The sequence below is a fragment of the Tupaia chinensis genome, unplaced genomic scaffold (assembly GCF_000334495.1).
Source record: "Tupaia chinensis unplaced genomic scaffold, TupChi_1.0 Scaffold143796_1, whole genome shotgun sequence".
Lineage (NCBI taxonomy): Eukaryota > Metazoa > Chordata > Mammalia > Scandentia > Tupaiidae > Tupaia > Tupaia belangeri.
The window spans coordinates 7,016,223-7,039,657 of record NW_006203646.1 but is presented as its reverse complement, the minus strand read 5'-3'; the positions used below and the strand labels follow the sequence as shown (position 1 = coordinate 7,039,657).

General features: G+C 43.2%; 2 protein-coding genes across 3 annotated transcripts in view; one reads left to right on the top strand and one right to left on the bottom strand.

Moving 5' to 3' along the window:
- The window catches only part of GEMIN5 (gem nuclear organelle associated protein 5), a 56,818-nt gene extending 44,213 nt beyond the window's left edge, over positions 1 to 12,605 (bottom strand). The window contains exons 1-8 of one of the 2 annotated variants that reach the window (XM_006165098.3): positions 12,343 to 12,605; positions 11,364 to 11,524; positions 10,502 to 10,683; positions 8,112 to 8,263; positions 7,611 to 7,724; positions 3,911 to 4,043; positions 1,605 to 1,770; positions 166 to 378 (exon numbers count right to left, since the gene is read on the bottom strand). In XM_006165098.3, the coding sequence (XP_006165160.1) occupies positions 166 to 378; positions 1,605 to 1,770; positions 3,911 to 4,043; positions 7,611 to 7,724; positions 8,112 to 8,263; positions 10,502 to 10,683; positions 11,364 to 11,524; positions 12,343 to 12,508 (1,287 nt within the window). In that variant the 5' untranslated portion in view covers positions 12,509 to 12,605. Of the gene's footprint in view, positions 1 to 165; positions 379 to 1,604; positions 1,771 to 3,910; positions 4,044 to 7,610; positions 7,728 to 8,111; positions 8,264 to 10,501; positions 10,684 to 11,363; positions 11,525 to 12,342 lie in introns of both variants that reach the window. The other variant, XM_006165097.3, reaches the window with a different exon arrangement.
- Positions 12,606 to 13,976: 1,371 nt separating this feature from the next.
- Positions 13,977 to 23,435, top strand: part of MRPL22 (mitochondrial ribosomal protein L22) — a 29,103-nt gene continuing 19,644 nt past the window's right edge. Inside the window, exons 1-3 of the mRNA XM_006165096.3 lie at positions 13,977 to 14,103; positions 14,181 to 14,229; positions 21,157 to 21,292. Coding sequence (XP_006165158.1) covers positions 14,076 to 14,103; positions 14,181 to 14,229; positions 21,157 to 21,292 — 213 coding nt within the window. The 5' untranslated portion in view covers positions 13,977 to 14,075. The remainder of the gene's footprint in view (positions 14,104 to 14,180; positions 14,230 to 21,156; positions 21,293 to 23,435) is intronic.

Here is a 23,435-nt window from a genome sequence, read left to right as displayed (position 1 = left end):
TCTGTCTGGCAAGCGCACGTTCCCTATAATGAACCGCCCCCCAAAAAAAAAAAAAACTTTAAAAAGGCTTTTGATTTCCCATAGAGTTCATTTAAATAAACAGGTGTCCTCTCAAGAAAATTATTATTTGGAAAAAGGTTTAAAGCTCAAAGCAAGCATCCGTACCGCTGTAACCTTGGACTTGACACCTTGCCAAAAGTTTCTCACGTCGTAGTTGTTCTTCATGGACAGCGTGTTCCATACACGGATCATACCGTCCCCAACGCCTATGGCTAAACAGCCTACGTCCACGGGGGAGAAAGCCAGGCTGTAGGCAAAGCCCCCAAGAGAAGGCAGAGTCCAGCAGCACTCCAGGGTGGCCAGGTCCCAACACTTCACCTGAAAAAACCAAGGGTAAGGGGCTAAATACAAAAACGAGCAGAAAAGAACAAGACTCATCCAGCATTTCAAATGAGAGAAGCTTAATGAGTGGGCAGAGATAATGTAATGTAACTCTCAGGAGGAATTGGAAAAAGCATTTTATAAGGAAAAAAAACCAAACCAGTAGTACAGCTCAAAGGGATCTTAGCGTATACTCATTCCCAGAGGTGTCAAATGAATGTAGTCACCCCATTAATAAAGCAGAAGGCCTCCCACTTCCCAGAGTTCAGTTCCACTTCTGATATTGGTAATTTCTTCATTCAGCAAATGCTGAATAAGGATGAAGATGGCTTCGGCACAGGGGAGAAAATCAAGGAGCTGTTACCTCAGAAAGGAAATAGCTTATCACAGCCAGGAGGAAGTGGTTCAGTTTTCAATCCTTGGCCCTTTAACTGAGGGGCTTGGGGGACTGGCAAGTGGCATGATGGTTAAGGGTCCTGGACTCCTACATGGGTGACCGTGTGTGGTTCGAGTCTCAGACCTGGTGGCTTGCTTTCTCTCTTTTGCTCTCACTCTTGCTCTGTCCCTCTCTGGTCAAATTTAATAAATAAAGTTAAATAAAAAAAATTCTTGGGCCAGCAGGTGGCGTGGTGGTTCAGACGCTGGACACTCTCACATGGCCAACCATGGTTTGAGTCCTGGACCAGGTGACTTTCTCTCTCACTTTCCTTCTCTCTGTGTGTCTGTCTTTCTCTGATCAAATGAAAATAAATAAATGAATAAATAAAAGTAAGTAAATAATTATCTTTTAAAAAGAATTCATTAAAAAAAAAGCAAAAATAAAAACAGAGGGGCTGGGAGAAAATGAAAACGACCACGTAAGCTGTGCTTAACTGCGTAACAGAAACATCACAGCCAGAAAAAGCCAGTTCTCTTGGACAGCGCTCACCGAGAACAGGTGATTCTGCTAGGAGATACAGAACAAAACAAGCCAAAACGCGGTATCTCACACATCTTTCCCTGGACACACCTACTCTGTCACGTCTGCGTTAACCAAAAGCCATCCTGGTGGTTCCTCTCATTTCCCCTATGTACTAGTGACACGTTTTTGTGCCAATCAGCAACAGGAACCCTGAAAGTGGAACCAGAGTGAGCACTGATTGGCGGGTCTGAAGAAGCCCTCTGTTCCCACCCACTGCACACCCCCTGCTCTGCAACGCTGAATGCAAACACGCAGTCCTTACGTCTCTGTCCATTGATGTGGAAAGGAGCAGCTGTTGGTCATCCTCAGTTTGTAAAGAACATAAATTAAACACAATTCTTGAATGATTCTGGCCTTCTGATGAAGCACTGAAGAGGGTATATTTCCGCCTCCAGGACTGGGTGAGATCCCAAAGCAGCAGTTCACCACTGTGAAGGGGGAAAAAAACCAAAAACCAAAAAAACAAAAACGTGAGTGCTTTCATAGCAATGTTAAAGCAAGTGATTGCTGAGTCAGAAGGTCTGGGCTCTTAGTTGTAATAAGATCTCTCTTAATCATTACTTCACAGAGAAAGTAACTGAATATTCTGATACACGCATAAAATGTCTCTGGGGGAACACGCATGCACAAAAAAGGAAGGGAAACTAGCTAGGGAAGACAAAGATTTGGATAAGATCTCTCTTAATCATTACTTCAAGGAGAAAGTAACTGAATATTCTGATACACGCATAAAATGTCTCTGGGGGAACACGCATGCACAAAAAAGTAAGGGACTCAACTAGCTAGGGAAGACAGAGATTTGGAAAAGATACTTTGCTATAAAAAAATTAGGGACCAGAAGTTAGCGTAATGGCAATGTTGCTGGACTCCCATGTAGTTGACTGTGGTTCGAATCCCAGACCCGGTGGCTTAAACTCAGGATGGGCGCATGTGTGTGCGTGCCCAAGATCCCGAGAGGAGAATGGAGAAGGGACTGCGGCGTGGCCATCCCCCCTGGGGAGTGATTTCTTGCTTTCTGTCTCTCTGTCTCTTCCTGGTGAGTGCACGCGCCCTATAGCAAAAATCTCTCCCCCCTCCAAAAAAAAAAAATTGCTATAGGACACATGCTCACTGGGGAGAGGGAGAGAGAGAGAAAGAGAGAAAGGAAAAGTAAGAAAGCATTACTAAGAGACGATGGCCATGTTGCAATCACTTCTCCTCTGTCCTCCTCTAGGGATTTTTGGGAAACTCAGGTACATGTTCCTGGGATATTTCTCAAGCTACTAGGTCCAGAATTCGAACCACACTAGCCATGTGGGATCTAGCTGCTTTAACTACCATGCCACCAGCTGGCCTGAACTACCCTTGCACCCCCAACCACCATGCCACCTGTTGGCCCCCCAAAACTACCTTTTAAACAGATTTTTTTGGGACCAGTAGATGGTGTACTGGTTCTGTCACTGGACTCCCAGTGCAGTTGGCTGCGATTTGAGTCCTGGACCTGGTGATTTAAATCTCACACTGGGTACATGTGTGCCCAGGATCCGAGAGGGAAATGGAGAAGGGATTGTGGTAGCTGTTCCCCCTGGGAGGTGATTTCTCCCTTTCAGTCACTCTGTCTCGCCAGTGAGTGCATGAGCCCTATAGAAAAAAATCTGTCTCACAAAACAAAACAAAACAAACAAACAACCCCCCCCAAAAAAAACCCCAAACGAAAAACCCCAGATTTCTCTAACAGTTAGAAATATAAAATGCCACTAAAATTTACATAGTCCTAAAAGCTTTGATATAAAATAATGGCCTTCAAAAAGTCTATGGAAAGATGGGATTAAAGTATGAGTTCATAGTGATACAAAAATTTTTGAAAACACATAATTTCCAAAAACTTTTCTTTTATTTTTGAAGTTATTTTATTTATTATTATTTTAAAATGTGACAAGAGAAGGGAGGAGAAAGAGAGAGAGAGAGAGAGAGAGAGAAAGAGAGAAAGAGAGAGAGAGAGAGAGAGAGAGAGAGAGAAGAGAGGAAGTGAGAAAGCAAGCCACCAGATCTGGGATCAAACCCCACTTGGCCATGTGGGAGTCCAGTGCCTTAACCAACATGTCACCTGCCAAACCTCCGCAAACTTTTCAAAGACCCCTTGTGCCTATTTCTTGGTGGAGAGCACCAAGAGTGGGGAGGACCATGGTTAATATATGGTTGGGGGGATTTCTATGTGTTTTGCCTGTATTATCTAACTTAAAAGCAGGGACCTTGTCTGCTAAATTCACACATTACTTCCTACAACTAGAACTAAGTGTGAAATAAATTTTATTGAATGGCTGTGCCCATCTAAGAGAGAAATTCATTTCCATGTGACATCAGAGTCCACGCTCCTAATGACCCGGCTATCACTTGACTTTTCGGTAATTGTTGGTACATAGCACAGGAGTCAGTACCACAGTAATTTCATTCTGAACGGCCCATTGTAACACAAGCCTTGGCCATGCTCTTTCCATCTTCTGCACCTACAGAGAGAAACCTGAGAAGCTCTGGGGATAAACAGGAAAATAAAATATACCTGAGAATATACGACCAATAAAGACTTACCCGAAACAGCTGGATACCAGCTGTGCTGGCTGATTACTGGGCCAGTGGAGTGTCAGCCAAAGGCGCTCTTTAACAGTTGGGTCTATACCCCCTCCTCTTCTCTTCAGAAAGGGCAATTTCAGAACCATCACCGCTGCAGGGTAAAAGAAAGCCAATCGGAACCCAAGGTAGTGAGACTAGGTGGAAAGTCACTAGCAGTCCACAACACACAATCTGTGGTTTAAAAGCTGGTTATTTTGGGAGACAGCAGGCCGTATGAAAGTTAGGGCACTGGGTCCCACGTGGATGATTGTAAGGTTCAAATCCTAGATCCGGCAACTTGAAAGTCACACAGGCCATGTGTGTGCATGCCCAAACTCCTGAGAGGAGGATGGGGAGAAAGGGCCGGTGGTATGGCCGTTCCCCCGGGGGCGAGTTCTTAATTTCCATCTTTTTATGGCAAACACATGCATTCTATAGCAAAAAAGGTATATTAAAAAAAAGTTTGTTATTCTGGTTTCTTAGAATTTAGATCTCATTTTCTCATGGAAACATTATTATAAATAGTGGTTTATAACCATTTAGTTACATTTAGGTCAAACAAAATTTTATAGCAGGTCTTGGAAATCTACGTACTTTACAAATATTTTTTTTTTGTTTTGAAAACTGAGGTCCCAACTAGAACTGAGAATTCGGTTGGTTAACAACCCAAGATTCTTTAAAGCTGAAAGAAGTGACCATGTGATGACTTTTTTCTTTAGAGGGATTTTTGCTATAGGGTACGTGCACTATAGCAGAGAGACAGAGACAGAAAACAAGAAATCACTGGCCACACCACAATCCCTTCTCTTTCATTATCCTTTCAGGGTTTTGGGCATGCATGTACATGCACTCAGTGTGAGTTTTAAGTAGCCGGGTCCAGGACTCGAACTGGTTGACTCTGTGGCGAGTCCAGCAAACCACTATACCACCTGCTGGTCCCAAGGGTGAGATGACTTCTGTTTGACAAGAGATCCAACAAAGAGGAAAATACAAAGAGTTGCTTTCACCCAACATGCCACTAACCTATGTTATTATTATTGGGTTGTCAGGAAAGTCACGATGCATTTTTCCATAGAAGAATATGTCATGACCTTTCAGATGACCTAATATTTTTTTCTTTTTTGCCATAGGGTGTGTACACCCTATGGTGAGAGAGAGAAAGACAAAGAGAGACAGAGAGAGGGAAAGTGAGAAATTACCCTGACGGGATGGCCATGCCATAATTCTCTTCTCTTCCATTCTCCCTTCAGCGTTTTGGGCACATGTGTACACACACCCAATACGTTTCTCAAGGCACTGAGCTCAGGACTTGAACTGTGGAGTTGGCCTTGTGGGGTCCAGTGCCTTAACCACCATGGCTACCTGCTAGCCCCCATTAACCAGTGGTTCTTAATCTGCACTGTGCATCAGAAGCACAGGCGGAGCTTTTGGAAGTACACAGCCAGGATCCAATCTCCATAGATTATGATTCAACAGATTTGAGGTGGGGTTGGGGAACCTACTTTTTCCAAAAATTCTTCAGCTGATTCTACCACACAACCACAACCGATGGCCATTGTACTAGACATCCATAAGTTTAGAGGTTACTTCTAGACGGACTCTTGGTCTGATGTTTTCAGTTGGAGTTTCAGCTACAGTATGTCTCAAAGTAGTTCATTCTGTCTCCCAACATTATTCTACTAGTTATCACTAATTCTGAATTATGTGCCAAGCAGTGGCTACTTGTTTACATGAGCTCTATGTCTGAGCAAAGATGATAAAATAACCATGTTCATAGCGGCAGTATTCAGGAAAGCAACCCAACCATCCACTGAAGAATGAATAAGCAAAATGGGGTACATATTTTGTTGTTGGGAGAGTCATCATGCATAGAAACAGAAAAATAAATCGTGACTTTCCCGACAACTTAATACATTCAATGGAATACTATTCAGTCTTAAGAAGGAAATTCTGACACATGCTATCACATGGATGCAACTTGAAGATATTAGGCCCAGTGAAATAAACCAGTCACAAAAAGACAAATATTGCATCATTCCCCTTATGTGGATTAGGATAAAGTAGGTTGCCATGGGTTGCTGGAAGGGTAACCAGGAGTTATTGTTTAATGGGTATGCAGTTAAACCGCCAGAGAGCACATATGCTTGCCAGAGAGAAAGACAGAGAAAGAGAGGAAGGAAGGGGGGAAAAGCACTCTTCACCCACATGGAGCATGGTCATGTCAAAATCCCTTCTCCTCTATTCCTCATCCTGTCGGGATTTCTGGTCTCACACACACACATGCACATATGTCTAGTGCGTTTTTCACGCTGCAAAGGCTGGAATCTGAACCGTGGTCACCATGTGGGATCGGGTTCCCTTAACTCCGAGGTTACCTGGCCAGCCCTAGAGTTTTAGTTTGACAAGATACAAAGAGTGAGGGAGACGGACGGTGGTAATGGTTGTACAAAATTATAAATGTATTGAACCATGTAAGTGTATTTAAGAGAGGTGAAGACACTGAAGTATGTTATGCATATTTTTATCATATTAAAAACAAAACCTGGGGAAGTATTAGGTTGTTGGGAAAGTCATGACGTATTTTTCTGTATTTTTCTATACAAAAATTCATCAGGACTTTCCTGACAACCTACTAGTTGGAACAGGTCTCCACTATAAAGAGGAAGGAGGCATTTTTTTACTATAAAGGTAATATTCTGCCTAGAATTTCTTTCAATTGGTAAATGTAAAGGTGCAATCTCTCTTCGGGCCCAGCTGTGGCACCGTGGTAGGGTGGGACAGGTGGGAAGGTGCAGCTGGGGCCACACTGAGGCCACGGTTTGGCTCCTGCACTGTCCTCAACAGGCCGGGGCAGGGGTACCTCTGTGGTCCTAGGTAACCTGAAGCTGGGATGGGAGGGCTAGGACACCTCCCTCCTTCCTTTTCTCTCATTTAAAACAAATAGAAAAAAGAAAAAAAGCTCTTTTCAGAGAGAAGTTTGAAGAAAGCTAAATGACTGAGGGTCTTCGGGATTTGGACAAACTGAGCTTTTACATTTAAACTTTACACTCTATTCTCAATATACTTTAATTATTCCGCATTTGTTCATTAACAGCTCGAATCCTGGAGACCTTTTCCATTCTTCTAGTCCAGGCACTGCCACTTCGAATCCTCCTGTTCCCATGACAGATATCTTGCTCTCCCTGCCAAGCGGTGTACCTTCTACACGGCACGGGCCCTTGCCTTCTCCCGAAACTCTCCTCTGACATGAAAACCAGATATTCAAACCAGTCAGTTCCAGGGGAACAACTGGAGGAACAACTTTTTGGAGAGAAAAGTAAGCATCTGCTTTCTGACAGGTGACATTCTGAAGACAAGACAGAAAAAAAAAGTTTCTTTCCTTTTTTTTTTTTTTTTTTAAAGTTTGCTACAGGATGTGTGTACTTTCGTGTGAGTATAAGAGAGAAGAGAAAGAAATCACCTCTCATGGGGGTGGCTATGCCACAATCCCTTCTCTTCCATTTTCCTCTTGGGATTTTGGGCATGCCAGGCATGTTTTTCAAGCTATGGTCTGGCACTCAGATCAGCCATGAGAGGTCCAGCTGCCTTAATCACCAGTTCCTGGCTGGCCCAAAAGCTTCTATTTCCACTGGGTTAATCTAGGTTGTATCGCAAAAGAAACACGAAACACCAATCTCACCTCGACCTCTAGAGCAGCTCCAGATTCGAATTGTTTGATCTTTGCTTCCAGTGGCCAAGTAGCAGCCTTTGGTTACTGTCTGTGCTGTAAATTTCCCATTGGGAATTTCAGGTTCTTCTAGGAGAGAGATGGTTGTTTTTAATTTGTATTAAACATGCATGTATCAAAGAAAAACTAATTTGAAAGAGTTCCCTAACCTTAGCTATCTTTTTCAAAGGTCTGGTCTGTAACATCTAAATGATATAATTTTATAATTATAATGCAAACAATTTAATTTTACCCACTTTGCTCTTTAGGTCTAAAGAGTAATGAACTCTCAGCAAGATACAGTTGTATGTGCTCATAGTTCCAGCTACCTGGCAGGTGAAGTGTAGGTTCAAGGCCAGTCTGTGACCAACTAAGAGAGACCCCGTCTCTTAAAAACAAACAAACAAACAAACAAACAAAAAACAAAAACAAAAACAAAAAAAAGTACTGAACCCGCCCTTAAATCTTCTCTACCTGAATTTTCTTCTTGATTTATGGACAAACAATCTTCGCCAGGCAAGGGACACCAGGTTATGGAGTGGATCTCATCGTCATGGCCTCGAAGCCTGTGAATAACTTCTCCTTTTTTACTGATATCAATGATAACCACTATACCATCCTTGTAACTAAAAAACAAGAGTTAGAAATATAATTGAAAGGACGAGCAGTTAGCGTAATGGCTATGTCGCTGGACTCCCACGTAGTTGACCGCGGTTCGTGTCCTGGACCCCGTGGCTTAAAACTCACGACGGGCGCATGTGCGTGTGTGCCCAAGATCCTGAGAGGAAAATGGAGGAGAAGGAATTGCGGTGTGGCCATCCCCCCTGGGGGGTGATTTCTCGCTTTCTGTCTCTGTCAGTCTCCTGAGCGCACGCCCCCTATAGCAAAAACCTCTAAAAAAAAAGAAAAGAAATATAATTGAAAAAATGAAGACAGAATAATATCAGAAAAACCATTTTCGTTTAGGGGTTAAATCATACATTTCTAAAACTCAGATGTATTTGGGATTGAGAAGGAAAGAGAATAAGAAACAGTTTTTTGCCCTTTTTCCAAAGCACTCGTTTCATTCTTCCTGGTTTTGTTCAAACTTTTCTCCATTATCAAACTCTTCGTACTAAGTAATACACTCTGTATACAGTCTGGCATGAAGCTCAGTGGAGCATTTTTGTTTTAAGGGAACTTAATGAAGAACAGTTCTTATAGGGGTCCAATAGCTCTTCTCCCCCCCACCAATAGCTCTTCTAACAAGAGATAAATCTACTCTAGTACACTGAAAAAAGATCTCTTAAGTTATATTACTTTTAAAATTATGAACTTAAAAGCTACAGAATACTATATTCTAGATCTGCTTATTCCAAGGCTATTTTTTTATAAATTCAGATGAAGCTGAGAAAGTCTAGTAGGTTTATTTAAGGGAATTATTCCAGATACATAAAAAAATATCTACCACCCAGTTTATTAAAAAAAAAAAAAAATTACCCATACAGCTGAAGTCCTCTGTATGAGAGGTCTTCAAAAATGTCATGGAAAAGGTCCATTACGAAAAGCTATAGATGTATTTCAATTTTTTTTGCATCAACAAGAACTCTTATTTTAGTTTTTTATTTCCACAAAACTTGTGAAGTTCTCTTGAATAACCCATACCTCTCCTTCTCTTCCCCAGAAATAAACCACTATTTGTAAATTTTGTGTTATATGATTCTGAGCATTTCTTTGTGTGTAATTTTTTTGTTTATTTGTTTCTGTTTTTTTAGATTTTTGCTACAGGGCATGTGAACTCACCAGAGACAGAGAGAGAGAGAAAGAGAGAGAGGGAGGGAGAGGTAGAGATAGATCACCCCTTCAGGGGCATGGCCACACCCACAATCCCTTCTCCTCCAACCTCCTCTCTAGATTTTGGGCATATACACACAAGTGTCCAGCATGTTGTTCAAGCCACTGGGACTGGGACTCGAACCATGGAGTTAGCCATGGGGGAATCCAGTGCCTTAGACACCATGCCATCTGTTGGCCCTATATATATTCTTTTTTTTCTTTAAAAAGAGAATTATTTTTTTTAATTCAACTTTATTTATTTATTTTAATTTGACCAGAGAGGGACAGAGTTAGAGGGAGAGGGAAAGTGAGAAAACAAGTTGCCAGGTCCAGGACAAGAATTGCGGTCAGCCATGTGGGAATCCAGCATCCCTAACCACCATACTACCTGCTAGCCCTATGGCCCTGAACACATTTTTAAATAAGAAACAATTATTTTAAAACTTAAAAGGTCAGCTCTGTGGCCTGATGGTTAAAGCTGGACTCCTTATGGCCAACTGCATAGTTTAAGTCCTGGCCCTTGGCCCTGAAGTGTGAAAAACACACTAGGTATTTGTCTGTGCTTGTGTGTGTGTGCCCCAAATCCTGTGGGTTTTTTAAGAGGAGGGGAACAAACATATTTGGATGCCTACAGATAGCTCATGTGAAAGAACCGGGAGATCAAGGAGACCCAGAACCCAAGGCCATGTCACTTTCCCAAACCAGAGGGAGCTCTCAGAATCAGAGACGGCAGAGTCCTCTGACACTCGGGGAGTCAATGCTATAACCAAGAGCAGTGTGGGGGAGAAAAAGACGAAAAAGGCCATTTTCTGTATTTGAAGATTGACTGGAGGGCTTAGGAGAAATAAGAAAAGTACAGTAACATGGAAACCAAGGAAAAGAGTGACAGAGACCATCAGGACCTAGAAGACTTAGGAATAAATGATGCCAAGGGTTCAGGGTAGTGGCTAACAGTTGTAGATGGTTTTCTTGGAGCAATAGGAGAGAGTAAAGCAAATGCAAAATGTGATCATTAAAAAACAGCGCAGTATAGATGGCACGGTACTTACCCAATGGCTACTAAATCGTCATGATGGGGTGAACAAGTAAGACAGAAGATTGTCCTCGGTTCTATGAAGAGGTGCTGGCTGTCATTTCTGTTAAGCCAGTAACAAAAAATGACGCCTTTTTCATCTCCTGATACTATTAAATCCTTTACTCGAGGAGACCAATGCAATGCTGATATCGTATGCTTTAAAAGAAAACATATTTTTCTCATTTATCAATGCCGTATTTTTAACTGTATCATAAACCAGTATGCTAGCACATTACAGATGCTTAATACTTGCCAATGGTATATGTATAGCAATACCTTATTAATCAACTGATAGGAAAATTTAGAGTACTGGGGACCTAAGAATCACTTAATCATTTTTCCTTCCTTTAATAGCTTAATGTAGTTTTCCAACCAAGATTGAGTCTTTTCTTTAGTTCTCTTAATAGCACATCGTTTAGAAATTGGTTTCATCCCCTCATTTACAGCTTAGAACAGGAGTTTATTTTACGTAAACAGCTAGAGACGAAATGTTTTAGACTCTGCAGGACGAAATGTTTTAGACTCTGCAGGACGTACCATCTCTGTTGCAACTACTCTGCTGCTGTAAGCATAGACAATACTGAAACAAACGAATGTGGTTGTATGCTATTAACACTATTTGCAAAAACAGGTGGGCAGAGCAGTGAGTTAATGCTAGTTAACATGCATCTTTCAAAAACATTCTGACACAACTTTACAATACAAGGCTTCTTGTATGTTTAACGAACACAATTGTAAGTTACCTTGCACCAATAACCTAGCAAAACTACTCGAAAGAAAAGAAAATGCAACACGAATATACAAAAACAGTCTGAGAAACCCGTAAGCCAGGGTACCTGATGGAGTGCATGTTCTGTCACAACTGTTTTTGTTTCTACATCCCAGATTTTCACAGTCCCATCGTCGGAGCTGGTGGCACACAGGTTGTATTGACCAGGGTGATGAGAAAATGTGAAGCCAGAGACCCTCTCGGTATGTCCTACCAATTCTCCTATGACTTCAAGCAAAACCAGACGGTAGGTTAATGAAAGCGCTACCAGAGATTCCCGGAAGGTTCAATGCAGGAGAGGAGTGAGCAGATGCTCTGGGGTTACTTAACCCGTGGTGTACAACAAAAATACCCAAGGACTCACAGCCAGAAACCCCAAATGTTGATATTGGCTCTGCCAGATGACTTTGGACAAGTCATTTTCTCTTTTCCAGACTCAGATTTCTCAACTGTGAAACGATGTTGATATCCCTTGCTGTGCTTGCTTCACAGGCTGGGAAGCAGCTCAAATGAACAATGTGAAATCAATTCTTATTCACATCTGACCAGAAGTCGTTTATCATACAATAAGTATCTGGCACGTCATATTTTAACGCACAAAGACAAGTTTGGAACCTCAAAGTATCTGGTTCAGCTCACACGTAGTACAGAAATGAGTGTCACAAATTAGCACGATCTCGCTAAGGGCCTGCAAGCTGTAGGCAGCCCCCAACCCCAGGAAGACTCTCAAGGAGTTAGTGCGCACTGGACGGGGAAAGAACGCCCCAGATGTTGCAAATGCCTGGTCTACACAGCACTAACTTTTCAGCAAGCAAGCGGTCCCACGTGCGAGCGCCAGGAGGCGGGACCGCTCGGCCCCAGCGTGCTACAGTAGCACATTCCTGGAGACCTGATGCACTCGGCTTACGGAGTGTGGGCAGACCCTTCTCCCTGCCTGGGCCTCAGCTTTCCTATGTGCAGAAAAAGACTGGCTGGGGACGTCCACTCAGCTCCTCCAGAGAACGCAGCCAGGACAGGGAGGATCCGGCCAAGAGGTGGGGAGTTACCTCGAAACTGGGGCGTCCCGGGGCTCGCGCCCGCACCGGGGCCCACGCGGACGAGGAAGACTGAGGTCCGCGCGGCGAAGCCGAACAGGCCCCCGGGCACCGCATCGCTGCAGCGGGCGCAGTACCAGTTGGGAGAAGGCGGCAGCGTCCGCGGCTCCTGCCCCATGATCACCAGCCGCAGGAGATGAGAGAAGCAGCCACAGGGGTAGACCGTTTGCAGTCCCACGCCGTAGCCAGGAAGAGGGGGCGGGGCGGACTCCGGACCCCGCCTACTTGAGCCGCCGCTACGGCGCGCGCCGAGGCCCAATAAAATTCACCGCACGTTCGGTTCCAGGCTCTGCGAGGGGCTGAGAGGGGTGGGGCCGCGCTCTGTGCGCTGCGCGCTGTGAGCTGTGCGGTGTGCACTGTATCTCGTCAGCGGCTGAAGTCCGCCCAACCCCAGGTAAGGGTCGGGTGCTGCTTGAGCCTGGCTCGACCCCAGGGTTACACATTCTCAGTTCCCACAGCTAGGCACATAATTAAGGGGTTAGTGGAGCCGCCTCTCCGCAGTGCTGGTTTATTCTTTGGACCTGTTCAACCACTGCCCCATCCAGCATTTTTTGAACGTTATGTGCCAGAACACTTTGCTGGTTCTCGAGATGAGAGATGCTTTAAAGATAGATACAGGAAGCCAATACAGTATGAACGAGGAATCCAAAAGGTAACTAAGTTTCTGCAGCTGGGTGGAAATTCTGGCTCTGGGTTCTTGCTACTCGAGGATTAAAGAGAAGCCAGATGGAGTGACTCTGATTTGCTAGGTGGAGCGCCAATTTAGTGAAGGAACCGTATGTGTGATAAGCACCGTGGAGAAAAAAGAACGGAAGTTTCCTTCCAACACTGCAAACATGCTAAAACTTTCAGATGCTGCAATACTCCTGATTGTATATTTGCACTGGCTATCGGCAGTCCTGCATGTGACAAACCTAAACCTGGTACCTATCCTTATATAGAGGGTTTAACCATATATATTTGGATGCGTCTAGGGGTATTAACTTTGGAGTTACCCAGCCCTAGACTGACCACTGGTTTTGCCAATCGTTAGCTGGAAGCTTTAACTTTTCCTAAATATGTCGCCTCATTTGAAGAAGGGAGATGATAATCCCTGCCTTGTTGGATTGCTGTGCAGAATAAATGAAATTTAATGAAATGCCTGTGGGCATATATAATAGCAAATGCCAATGAATATTAATTTATCTTGGAGATCGACCTGGAGATGAATAGGGATTAGGGCATTGTACATCATAATTGAGCTTTTCTTTAGAAGAGCTTTCACACGGTTTCTATTGATTTTTACGACAAGCTGTGCCTTAGGGATAGTTATTTCTGACTATTTTACTGACGAGCATAAATGCAGCCCACCAGGTTGGATGGGTTGTTCACCGACTTTGTACTCTTACTCCTTTCAGACCTTTTGTGAAGTGAGGCCTCATAATTTTTCTGGATCCCGGTGAATTTCCGGAAATCTTAGTTTTTGGCCTTTATTGAGTCATTCATTCCCCAGCGGGACTGCTCTGACCACACCTTCAGCGTCCGCCGCGTGCTCAGGGTCTCCATGACAACACAACACCCAGGTTGTACGCAACGCTGGGTCTCTGGACCGGAGAACCCAATGCCCCACTGCGGGGCATTGCGCATGCGTGTTGCCGAACGGCGTTTGAACTGGGAGGCTTCCGTAGAAGGAGGCGGCGGGAAAGATGGCGGCCGCGGTACTGGGACGATTAGGTAAGGTTTTCTTAGTGTTTAAGGGCGGAGGAAAGAGTCCAGGTAGGAGTCTGGGTTAACGGTTTGTGTTGTTGCAGGTGCGTTATGGACACAGACCCTGCGGAGCCGGGGGAAGCTGGCCTTGGGGTAAGTCTCTCGCCGGGAAGGTCCCAGGGCCTCCTTACTATTCAGTTCCTTAGCGCCCGTTTGCAGGGCTGGGCTTTAGGCTCTGGGACCACAGAGGTCCGTGAGACAGCCCGAGTCTCTGCTGTCGCCCCGTTTCCTACCGTCGTATAGCATAGCCTTGCGGAGACCAGGATTACACCTTACTGAAGGGCGGTCGTAAATGTGTTTTCAACAATCTGTGATGTTCTGGGCTTTAGGCTCCTCCACGTCTGCATGCAGCTTTTCTGTCGTAGTTACCTCTCTGGTGATGTGCATACGTGGGCAAGGACTGTGTTGTAGACAGCCGTGGTTTACATGGTGCCTGATAATTGTGCTTTACATTCGTTATGCCATGCTCATTACAGTCTACGTAATAGGTACTACTAACGCCATTTTTTTTTTTTTTTTTGGAGAGGTTTTCGCTGTAGGGCGCGTGCGCTTGCCAGACAGAGAGACAGAGAGACAGAAAGTGAGAAATCACCCCCCTCTGGGGGGGGGGAGGTTTTTTAAACCACCGCGTCCAGGACTTGAACCCTGGTCGACTACATGGGAGTCCAGCGACATAGCCACTATTCTAACTGCTGGTTCCCTACTAACACCATTTTTAACCCCCAGACAAGCAAATTGAAGCCCCCAAATGTAACATCACTTGCCCAACTCTATGAGAAGGAAGTTTGAAGCTTTATACTGTACTGTCCAAAGCATTCTGTAGCCTTAGGGCCAAAGTGTTCTTCAAAGTTTAGGGAATGCAGTTGAGTCAGGGCTGGCAAGAAGTTTTTTTCCTGGCCACCACTCATTGTCCCTCTTGTACAGTACAACTATTGATATTTGGAGATTGACAGTCCGATTATAAATTTTCTGATGAGTACATTTGTAAGCATTTATTTTGGTTTATTTCATAGGCTTGGAGGCAGATAAGCTGGGTTAAAGTTATCTCTTAGGTGTTAATAGAGTAATATTAGTACCTATATGGGGGCCAGCAGGTGGCACAGTGGTTAAGGCACTTTGGACTCCCACGTGGCCAACCATGGTTAGAGTCCTGGACCTGGCAGGTTGAAAATCATGCCAGTCATGGGGGTGTGCACCTAAAACCCAGAGAGGAAAATGGAGGAGAAGGGATTGCGGCATGGCCATCACTCCTTTGGGTGTGATTTTTCACTTTCTCACCACTAGCAAGTACATGTGCCCTGTGGCAAAAATCTAAAAATAAAAAAATTAGTACCTATCTCAGATTTTAAAAGAGTGATGGGTCCTGAAAGGTTTTGTTAGGACAGTCATTTTTGGAAGAGGTTAAAGTTTAAAGAGTAAAAGAAAGTATTTTTGTTGTTTAGAAATAGAAGGGCTAGCTTAGAACTTTTAAAACACTAGTGGTTAAGCTATAAATAGGTTAAAATTCTCCACAAGAAGAACCAAATTGGAAATGTCATGAATTAGCAGTTTGGTGGGAAAATGATAACAATATGATATATTTGAATAGACACTGGATTGCAGAAGATAGAGTTGGACTTCAGGTCTCTGCCAGAAACAATTGCGGGTTTGGGCAATCTGCTTAACTTCTCAGAGACTCAATTTTCTTAGCTCAAAAAAAGGAAACAAAGTGGGGGAGGGAGGCTCAATCTACCTTAGAGGGTGGTTGTGTGAATTAAGAGACTGGTATGTGAAGTGGCTACTATAGTGGCCGGCTGCAGTGGTGTGCACTGAGGTGCTGTGCCATGGAGGCTGAGCCCTTGTGGGAGGCCTGGGTTCAATTTCTGGTCCAACCTCAAAGGCTGGATGTGGTGGCATGAGCCTGTGGTTGTAGCTGGGAGGCCAAGGCAGGAAGATCCCAACATAGTCATTTTGGCTTAAAAAAAAAATAATGACTAGGGGCCGGCAGGTGATGTGGTTAAAGTACTGAGTGAACTCCCACATGGCTGATTGCGATTTGAATCCTAGGCCTGGCGGCTTGCTTTCTTACTTTCCCTCTCTGGTCAAATAAAAAAATAAATAAATGAGATTTAAAGAATAATTCTTTAAAAAAATAATGCCTCATATAGTGTTGGCACTGTGGCAATGTGATGTGGGTGATGTCATTATAAAGTTCTTTCAGAAGAATCAAATTTTTGTGGCAGTCTTAGATGAGATTGTGTATTTTATCTGTTAGTCTTTATAGAATAGTTGATGCTATGGTTGGAATGTACCCTTAAAATTCATGTGCTGAGATTTCATTGTGATAGGATTAATAGGGTGGAAGCCTAATTAGATTATAGCATTGAGATTGCAGACTTTGGGCAAAGATTAGGATTAAGGTCATGAAGGTGGAGCTCCATGATTGATTCTGGTGGGTTTGTAAAGAGAGTGGCATCGTGGTTAAAGTGCTAGACTCACACATTGTAGACTGCAGTTCAAGTCACAGATCTGGTAGCTTGAAACACACTAGACGTATGTGTGTGCCTGCCCAAAATCCCAGGAGAATGGAGGAGAAAGGGATTGCAGCGTGACCGTCCCCCTGAGGGGTCATTTTTCACTTTCCTTCTTACTGTGTTTGTGTCTCTCTGGTGAGCTCACATGCCCTGTGGCAGAAACCTTGGGGGAAGAAAAGAGAGAGGGTTCAGCAAACTGCAACATAGAAACGGACTCGGATACATGAGCTGCTGCCCTAACCATGTGATAATGCGGTTACAGTACTCGTACCCTTGGATTTCCAAACCGTCAGCAGAACAAACCTCTGTTTTTATATATCACCTAGTTTTGGGTATTTTTGTGATTAGCCTTAGACTGGAATAGAATAATTGGCAAGGAGACAAAAAATTGAAACATAAATTAGTCTACTTTTCTGTTTAATCAAGGCGCTCTTTTTTTTAACAATTATTTTATTTAACTTTATTTATTATTATCATCATTATTATTTTCCAGTTTGATAAGAGACAGAGGAAGTGAGAAAGCAAGCCACCAGGTCTGAGATTTGAACCATGTGAGAGTCCAGTGCCTTTAACTACCATGCCACTTGCCAGCCCCTAATCAAGGCACTCTTAAAGGACTTTTCCAAAGAAAAATGGTAGAAATTTTCCTTAGTTTTCATCCATCGGTGCTTTTAGCAGTCTGATTGCCATGATGAGCAAGATTTGACAACCACATTGATTTTGTGTTTTCTTAGTTAAACCTAACCTTGTGCCCTGACTTTAAAATCAGTTTTTTTAGAGACAGGGTCTCATTACATTGCCCAGGCAGGCCCTGGCCTCATACTCTTCCTGCCTCAGCTTCCTCTGTAGCTGGGATTATAGGCATGTGCCACCATGCTTGAGCTGGCAATGGTTCTTAAATTTGAGTCACAGACATTTTTGAGAATGTGAGGAAAACTGCCAAAACCTTCCCAGGAAAATGCGTATCGCATTCATAGTTTTCCTGGTAATTTCATAATCTGCATTCTCGACATCGCTGCACTAGGCCATCACAGCTAGATCTAAGCATTTATCTGTGACACGGAAGGTAGTGTAGTGCTTGCCATTCAGGAAGTACACAGTCACGGTTAGCAGTGTGAAGTGTGTCAAAATGTATGTTGGATAGTGCTCCATGTATTAACGAGTATAACATTTCCCTCCATTTATTTGGAAAAATTTCAGTCCTATGGGAGTGTTAAAGGAATAATGCAGTATCTTTCAGCTGGCTCCTCCAGTTGTTAATGTGCTTTCACTTTTTCTACAAATATACATGCTTTTTTTTTTTGCTTCTAAACCACTTGAAAGTGAGTCACACACTATAGCACTTACTTTTCTTTCTTTCTTTCTTTCTTTTTTTTTTTTTTTTAGAGGTTTTTGCTATAGGGCACGTGTGCTCACTGGGAATACAGAGAGAGACAGAGAGACAGAAAGTGAGAAATCACCCCTCGAGGGGATGGCCATGCCGCAATCCCTTCTCCTCCATCCTCCTCTCGGGATCTTGGGCACACACACTTACACGCCTGGCGTGAGTTTAAGCCACCGGGTCTGGGACTCGAACTGTGGTTGACTACATGGGAGTTCAGAGAAATAGCCACTATGCTAACTGCCGGTCCCTGGCAGCTTTCAATACTGTAAGGTATTATTTCCTAAAATTGAAGACAGTCTCCAAAAACCACAAGCCATGATCAAAATGGGTAGTATAGTTTAATAATTTTGTATTGTAATGTTTTGATTGAAAGGATTAAATATAGGGGCCAGCAGGTGGCATAGTACAGTACTGGACTCCCACGTGGCCAACCGCAGTTCAAGACCTGAACTTGGCGACTTGAAAATCATGCCTAGTACTTTCAGGCTGACCGGGCTGGAGATCTGAAACACAGTCACCATGCAGGACCTGGCTTCTCTTGAGCAGCACATTACTTCTGCGCCACAGAGACAGCCCTGGATAACTTAACTTGAGTCTGCCTTTCAGCGCTTTTTCATTTATTTTATTCTTTAGATTAATAACAGTGAAGTAGAGCTATAAGCACACTTAAAGCTTTGTTGGAAGGCATGAACATTGTAGCCCCTGGAGCAGGAGGATGTTTTCGGCCGTTTTGGGGCCAGTTGTCGTTGGTGTCTTGGGTGAAGTGGTGTGGCATTTTTGGGAGTGGAGGTCCGGTGGAAACTAGGAGGGGAGTGGCAGTGGGGCATGCAGGGGAAGGATTGGGAGCGGCATTGTTCTTCTAGAGGGAGGGGAGACCCCCTTTTTCTGCTGTGAGAAGTCTGGGCCTCTTTGGTTTTGGAGAGTTACAGTGGCCTTGGAGACACACAAATGAAGGGTGGGGACTGTCCAGCAGAGGCCTCCTGTAGTCGGAACGCTGCGGCAGGGAAGAAAGCCTGCGTCCAGACCCCAGCCTAGGAGCTCTTGGTTGCCACCCTTCCTGTCAGATACCCCTGTGTTCCCTGTGCTCTCCTCTTTCCTGGTCCTTTCTCCTTTACTTGAGGTGCCCAGAAAGCCCCTAAGCTACCTGAAACCTTGTTTCCCCCATTCTTTTCCAGAAGCTTAACTTACTCCAATAAACGCCAGGCCATAGCAGTAATGATTAGAATGATGGAAACAATACCTTTATAAATGTGTCCACTGGAAAACAAAACAAAACTTTGTTGGAAATTTTGATGGAAACAGTTTTACAGGAGATGGATCCTCACAATGATCCATGCTGTCATTTGTTAATTCCACCAGCTTCCTTTTCCTGAGTTTGTTTTTTTCTACTGACTTTTCACATAAAAAGTCTCACAAGAGCCTCCGTTTTGAATTAATTTATATTTTCATTTTTACCTTAAGATTGATTCTTGGTATATAGGTTTTAATTCAGTGTTATTCCAGCAAGTGGCCAGGAGAGGGCATAGAAACTTTTTGTTTACTATACTTCTAAATTAAGTACCCCGGTTGGAATAATATTTTAATTTCATTTGATTACAGTAGTTTAGTATTTGCACCGTAATTCAGTTTATGAACTATTGGAGCCCTGAAAGTATTAAGAGGTATTCAAAAAGCTTTGTTATTATTAATCATAATGTATTTAATTTATTTTGAAGTTTTGCTTTTGGCTGATCCTGCTGCTTCAGCCAACGGAGTGGCTGGGACCACAGGTGTAAGCCATCACGTCTGGTGTTTAGGATGGACTGGGAATTGAATCCGGGTCTCCCACACAGCCTCAGCCGGCTGAGTAGCCCCATTAACCAGCATGCACCACTGCAGCAGAGCCTAAGCCATTTATAACTCACTGAGTATGTGTTGAGGATTTGAGGGGTGCAAGGTGCAAGGCATTGTGCTAGATAGAGGCCATACTGAAGACTGAGCCTTCACCTTGAAGAAACCTTTCCGATTGCTTAATACAGGGGCTATGTCGAAGAGTAATTGGAACTTGAAGCAGAGCAGTTTGTGTTTCTGTAATCATGCTGTCAGGATGAGAGTAGAGATATAGGATAAAGGTTAGGCGAGACCTTAGAGGAGATGGGTTCTAATTTGCCTTTTCATAAAGAAACTGTTCCTCAAAGATGTGGCTAATTAGTGTACCCACTAGCTACAGCTGCATTGAAACATAAACACTCATGTTTATAAACTAGAGAAAAAAGTTTGAATTGTGTAACATAAAGTGTACATCTCACAGGATTTATCTGGGGGGGGGAGGCTAGGAGAGTAACTATTCAGAGGGCCTGATTTAAAAATACTATTAGCCACCAGGGATTGTCATGTGCTAGACACTGTAGTGTATGGCATATTAATTATTAATTCACCACCAACAGAATGAAGTAGGTATTAGTCTCTTCATAATTACATCTGAAATTTATTGAGTCCTTCTAAGTGTCAGGTTAGGCATTTTATTTGAAGTATCACATTGGAGTTTCTTAAGGCTATGAGATAATTATTATTACTCTGTTTGCTAAAGGGGATAATTAGCTCTAGAAAGCCGGTAGACCTCTCTCCTCCTCGGCTCTGTCCTGTGCACAGGTGTACATGCCTTTGTCCCACTGTGGGCGTGTACAGCCTCGCCTCTGCCGATTAGATCCTGCTCAGTGATCCCTGCACGCCTCTACCGTTTCCCACATTTTTGTTATTCATAGTTTTATGTTGTCCTCTAGTTGTCTTGTGTATTTACCTTGCTAATCAACAAAGTTGGGTACTACCACAGGTTAGGTTGGGGATCCATTTTATCTTAATAAATCTTTCTTAGGACATGACTGACTTATAGAAGGGAGTCAGTATTTATTGGTCAGTCAGGGCAGGAGATCGTGGGTTACTATCTGTTACTATTTATTAACTTTTCACTCTTAGTCGCTGGTAAACTAGCTCCTTGTTTACGTTGTTCCATATAAAAACCAGTCTCAATTAATGAATACTGCTATAATGGTTCCACTTGGCTAGCACTAGTCGTCTCTATCAGAATGGAGCTGATGTTGAGAAGATATGGAAACTCTGCTGAAAGGTTCTATTGTTTTACAGACTTCCTTCATCTCACAGTGTTTTACCCGCCTCATGCCTTCACACAAGTGCTGCTCTTGACATGTCTGGAAAATGGGAAAAGAAGAATAAAATTGTTTATCCTCCCCAACTGCCCGGAGAACCTCGGAGACCAGCAGTAAGTTTGTGGGTAGAACTGCTCTGTTAATTTTAATAAAGTTCTCTTGTTCTAATGTGGTTGGCAATGATTTATTATTTTATGTTAAAGTGTACAATGATTTGCACAATCCTTTAATTGACAAAGAAGATGTATTAGATTTATCTCTGGTGATTTAAAAAGATAGTCAGTGCTTTACTTAACTTGGTCATTGTACTTAACCTCCTTGTTAGGGACCATAACTTTTTTTTTAAGAATTATTTTATTTGACTTTATTTATTTATTTTAATTTGACCAGAGAGGGACATGGGCGGGGGGGGGGGGGAGTGAGAAAGCAAGCCACTAGGTCTGGGACTGGAACCACGGTTGGCCCTGTGGGAGTCCAGTGCCCTTAACCATCATGCTACCTGCTGGCCCCGGGACCATAACTCTTAAGATGATAGTTTGAGGTATACTAATTCTGGACTCCAAGAGGCTTGCTGGTGAATTCTTGCTTCTGGAATATAAGGAGTTGGCAAGAATAACTCACTAGTGGTTAAATCATACATATGATTTTCTAGTGTCGTATGTATATTGGGTGGCTGGAAAAATCATGATGCATTTTTGCATAGAAAAAATATGTCATGACTTTTCTGATGACCCTATATATGTTTTTTAAACAATTAATTATGTATTTATTTCCATTTGTTATTGTTACTATTTTTTAAATTTTACCAGAGAGAGAGAAAGGGAAAGTGAGAAAGTAAGCCACCAGGTTTGAGACTTGAACAGCAGTCGGCCATGTGGGAGTCCAGTATGCCACCTGCTGGCCCCAACTTTGATATTTTATTACAATATCAGAACTTGAAAGTTAGATTTGTCAAAGAAGCTGGCTATTAAGTATTGATTTCAGTTTGTAGTTAACTAAAAATTAGAAAAATTTATGTTTGTGGAAGTATTATAAATATTTCTCATAATAGCGTTTACTTATCTGAGCTCTTTGAACTTAGATATTAATAGGAAGTAAATCATAACAGTATTTTTAGGTCTAGAATCTTTTTTTTTTTTTGACAGGTTTTCGCTATAGGGCGCGTATGCTTACCAGAGAGACAGAGAGACATAGAGACAGAAAGTGAGAAATCACCCCCCCAGGGGGGATGGTCACGCCGCAATCCCTTCTCCTTCATTCTCCTCTCGGGATCTTGGGCACGCACGCACATGCACCCGGCGTGAGTTTTAAGCCACTGGATCCGGGACGTGAACCACGGTCGACTACGTGGGAGTCCAGCGACATAGTCATTACGCTAACTGCTGGTTCCCAGGTCTAGAATCTTAAAAGCAAAATTTTATATTAGTTTCAAATTTTGTAGATATCAAAAGAAAACTACCTCAGGATCTATCCAAAATAGGAAAAATTCAAATAGTTGTTAGTATGTCATTTACCTAACTCCAGCAGTGAAGAACAGTGACAGTCCAGTAATTTTTTGTGTATTATATTTACTGAAACTATTTTGATTAACTTTAAAAAATTGCTATAGGGTGCACGTGGTTGCCAGAGAGAGAGAGCGAGCGAGCGAGAGTGAGAGAAAGCAAGCACCCTTTGGCAAGGTGGGGGATGCCTCAGTCCTTTCTCCACCATTCTCCTCTTGGGTTTGGGCATGTACACACATTCACTGGCATCTTTTTTGTGCTACCAGGTCTGGGACTAGAACTGCACAGTTGGCCATGGAATCCAGCTGCCTTAACCACCTTGTCACTGACCAGCCATGACTAGCATTTTTTGTATCACGGATGCTCCTTACACAGATGCCTGTTGAAGGCACTTGGTTTAATTTTATATGGGCACTTTGGAATAGCTTAGGTTTTTTATTTTATTTTTTATTTAATTTATTTTTTATTTTATTTTATTGAGAGTACATGAACTTGTCAGAGAGACAGAGGGAAAGGGAGAGAGCACCCAGTCACCCAGTCACTTCATTTGTCCATCCTATTAGGATCTTGGGCATGCACACACAGCCAGCGTGGTTTTTTTTTTTTCTTTTTTTTGGAGAGGATTTTGCTATAGGGCGCATGTGCTTGCCAGACAGACAGAGATAGAGAGACAGAAAGGGAGAAATCACCCCCCCAGGGGGGATGGCCACGCCACAATCCCTTCTCCTCCATTCTCCTCTTGGGATCTTGGGCA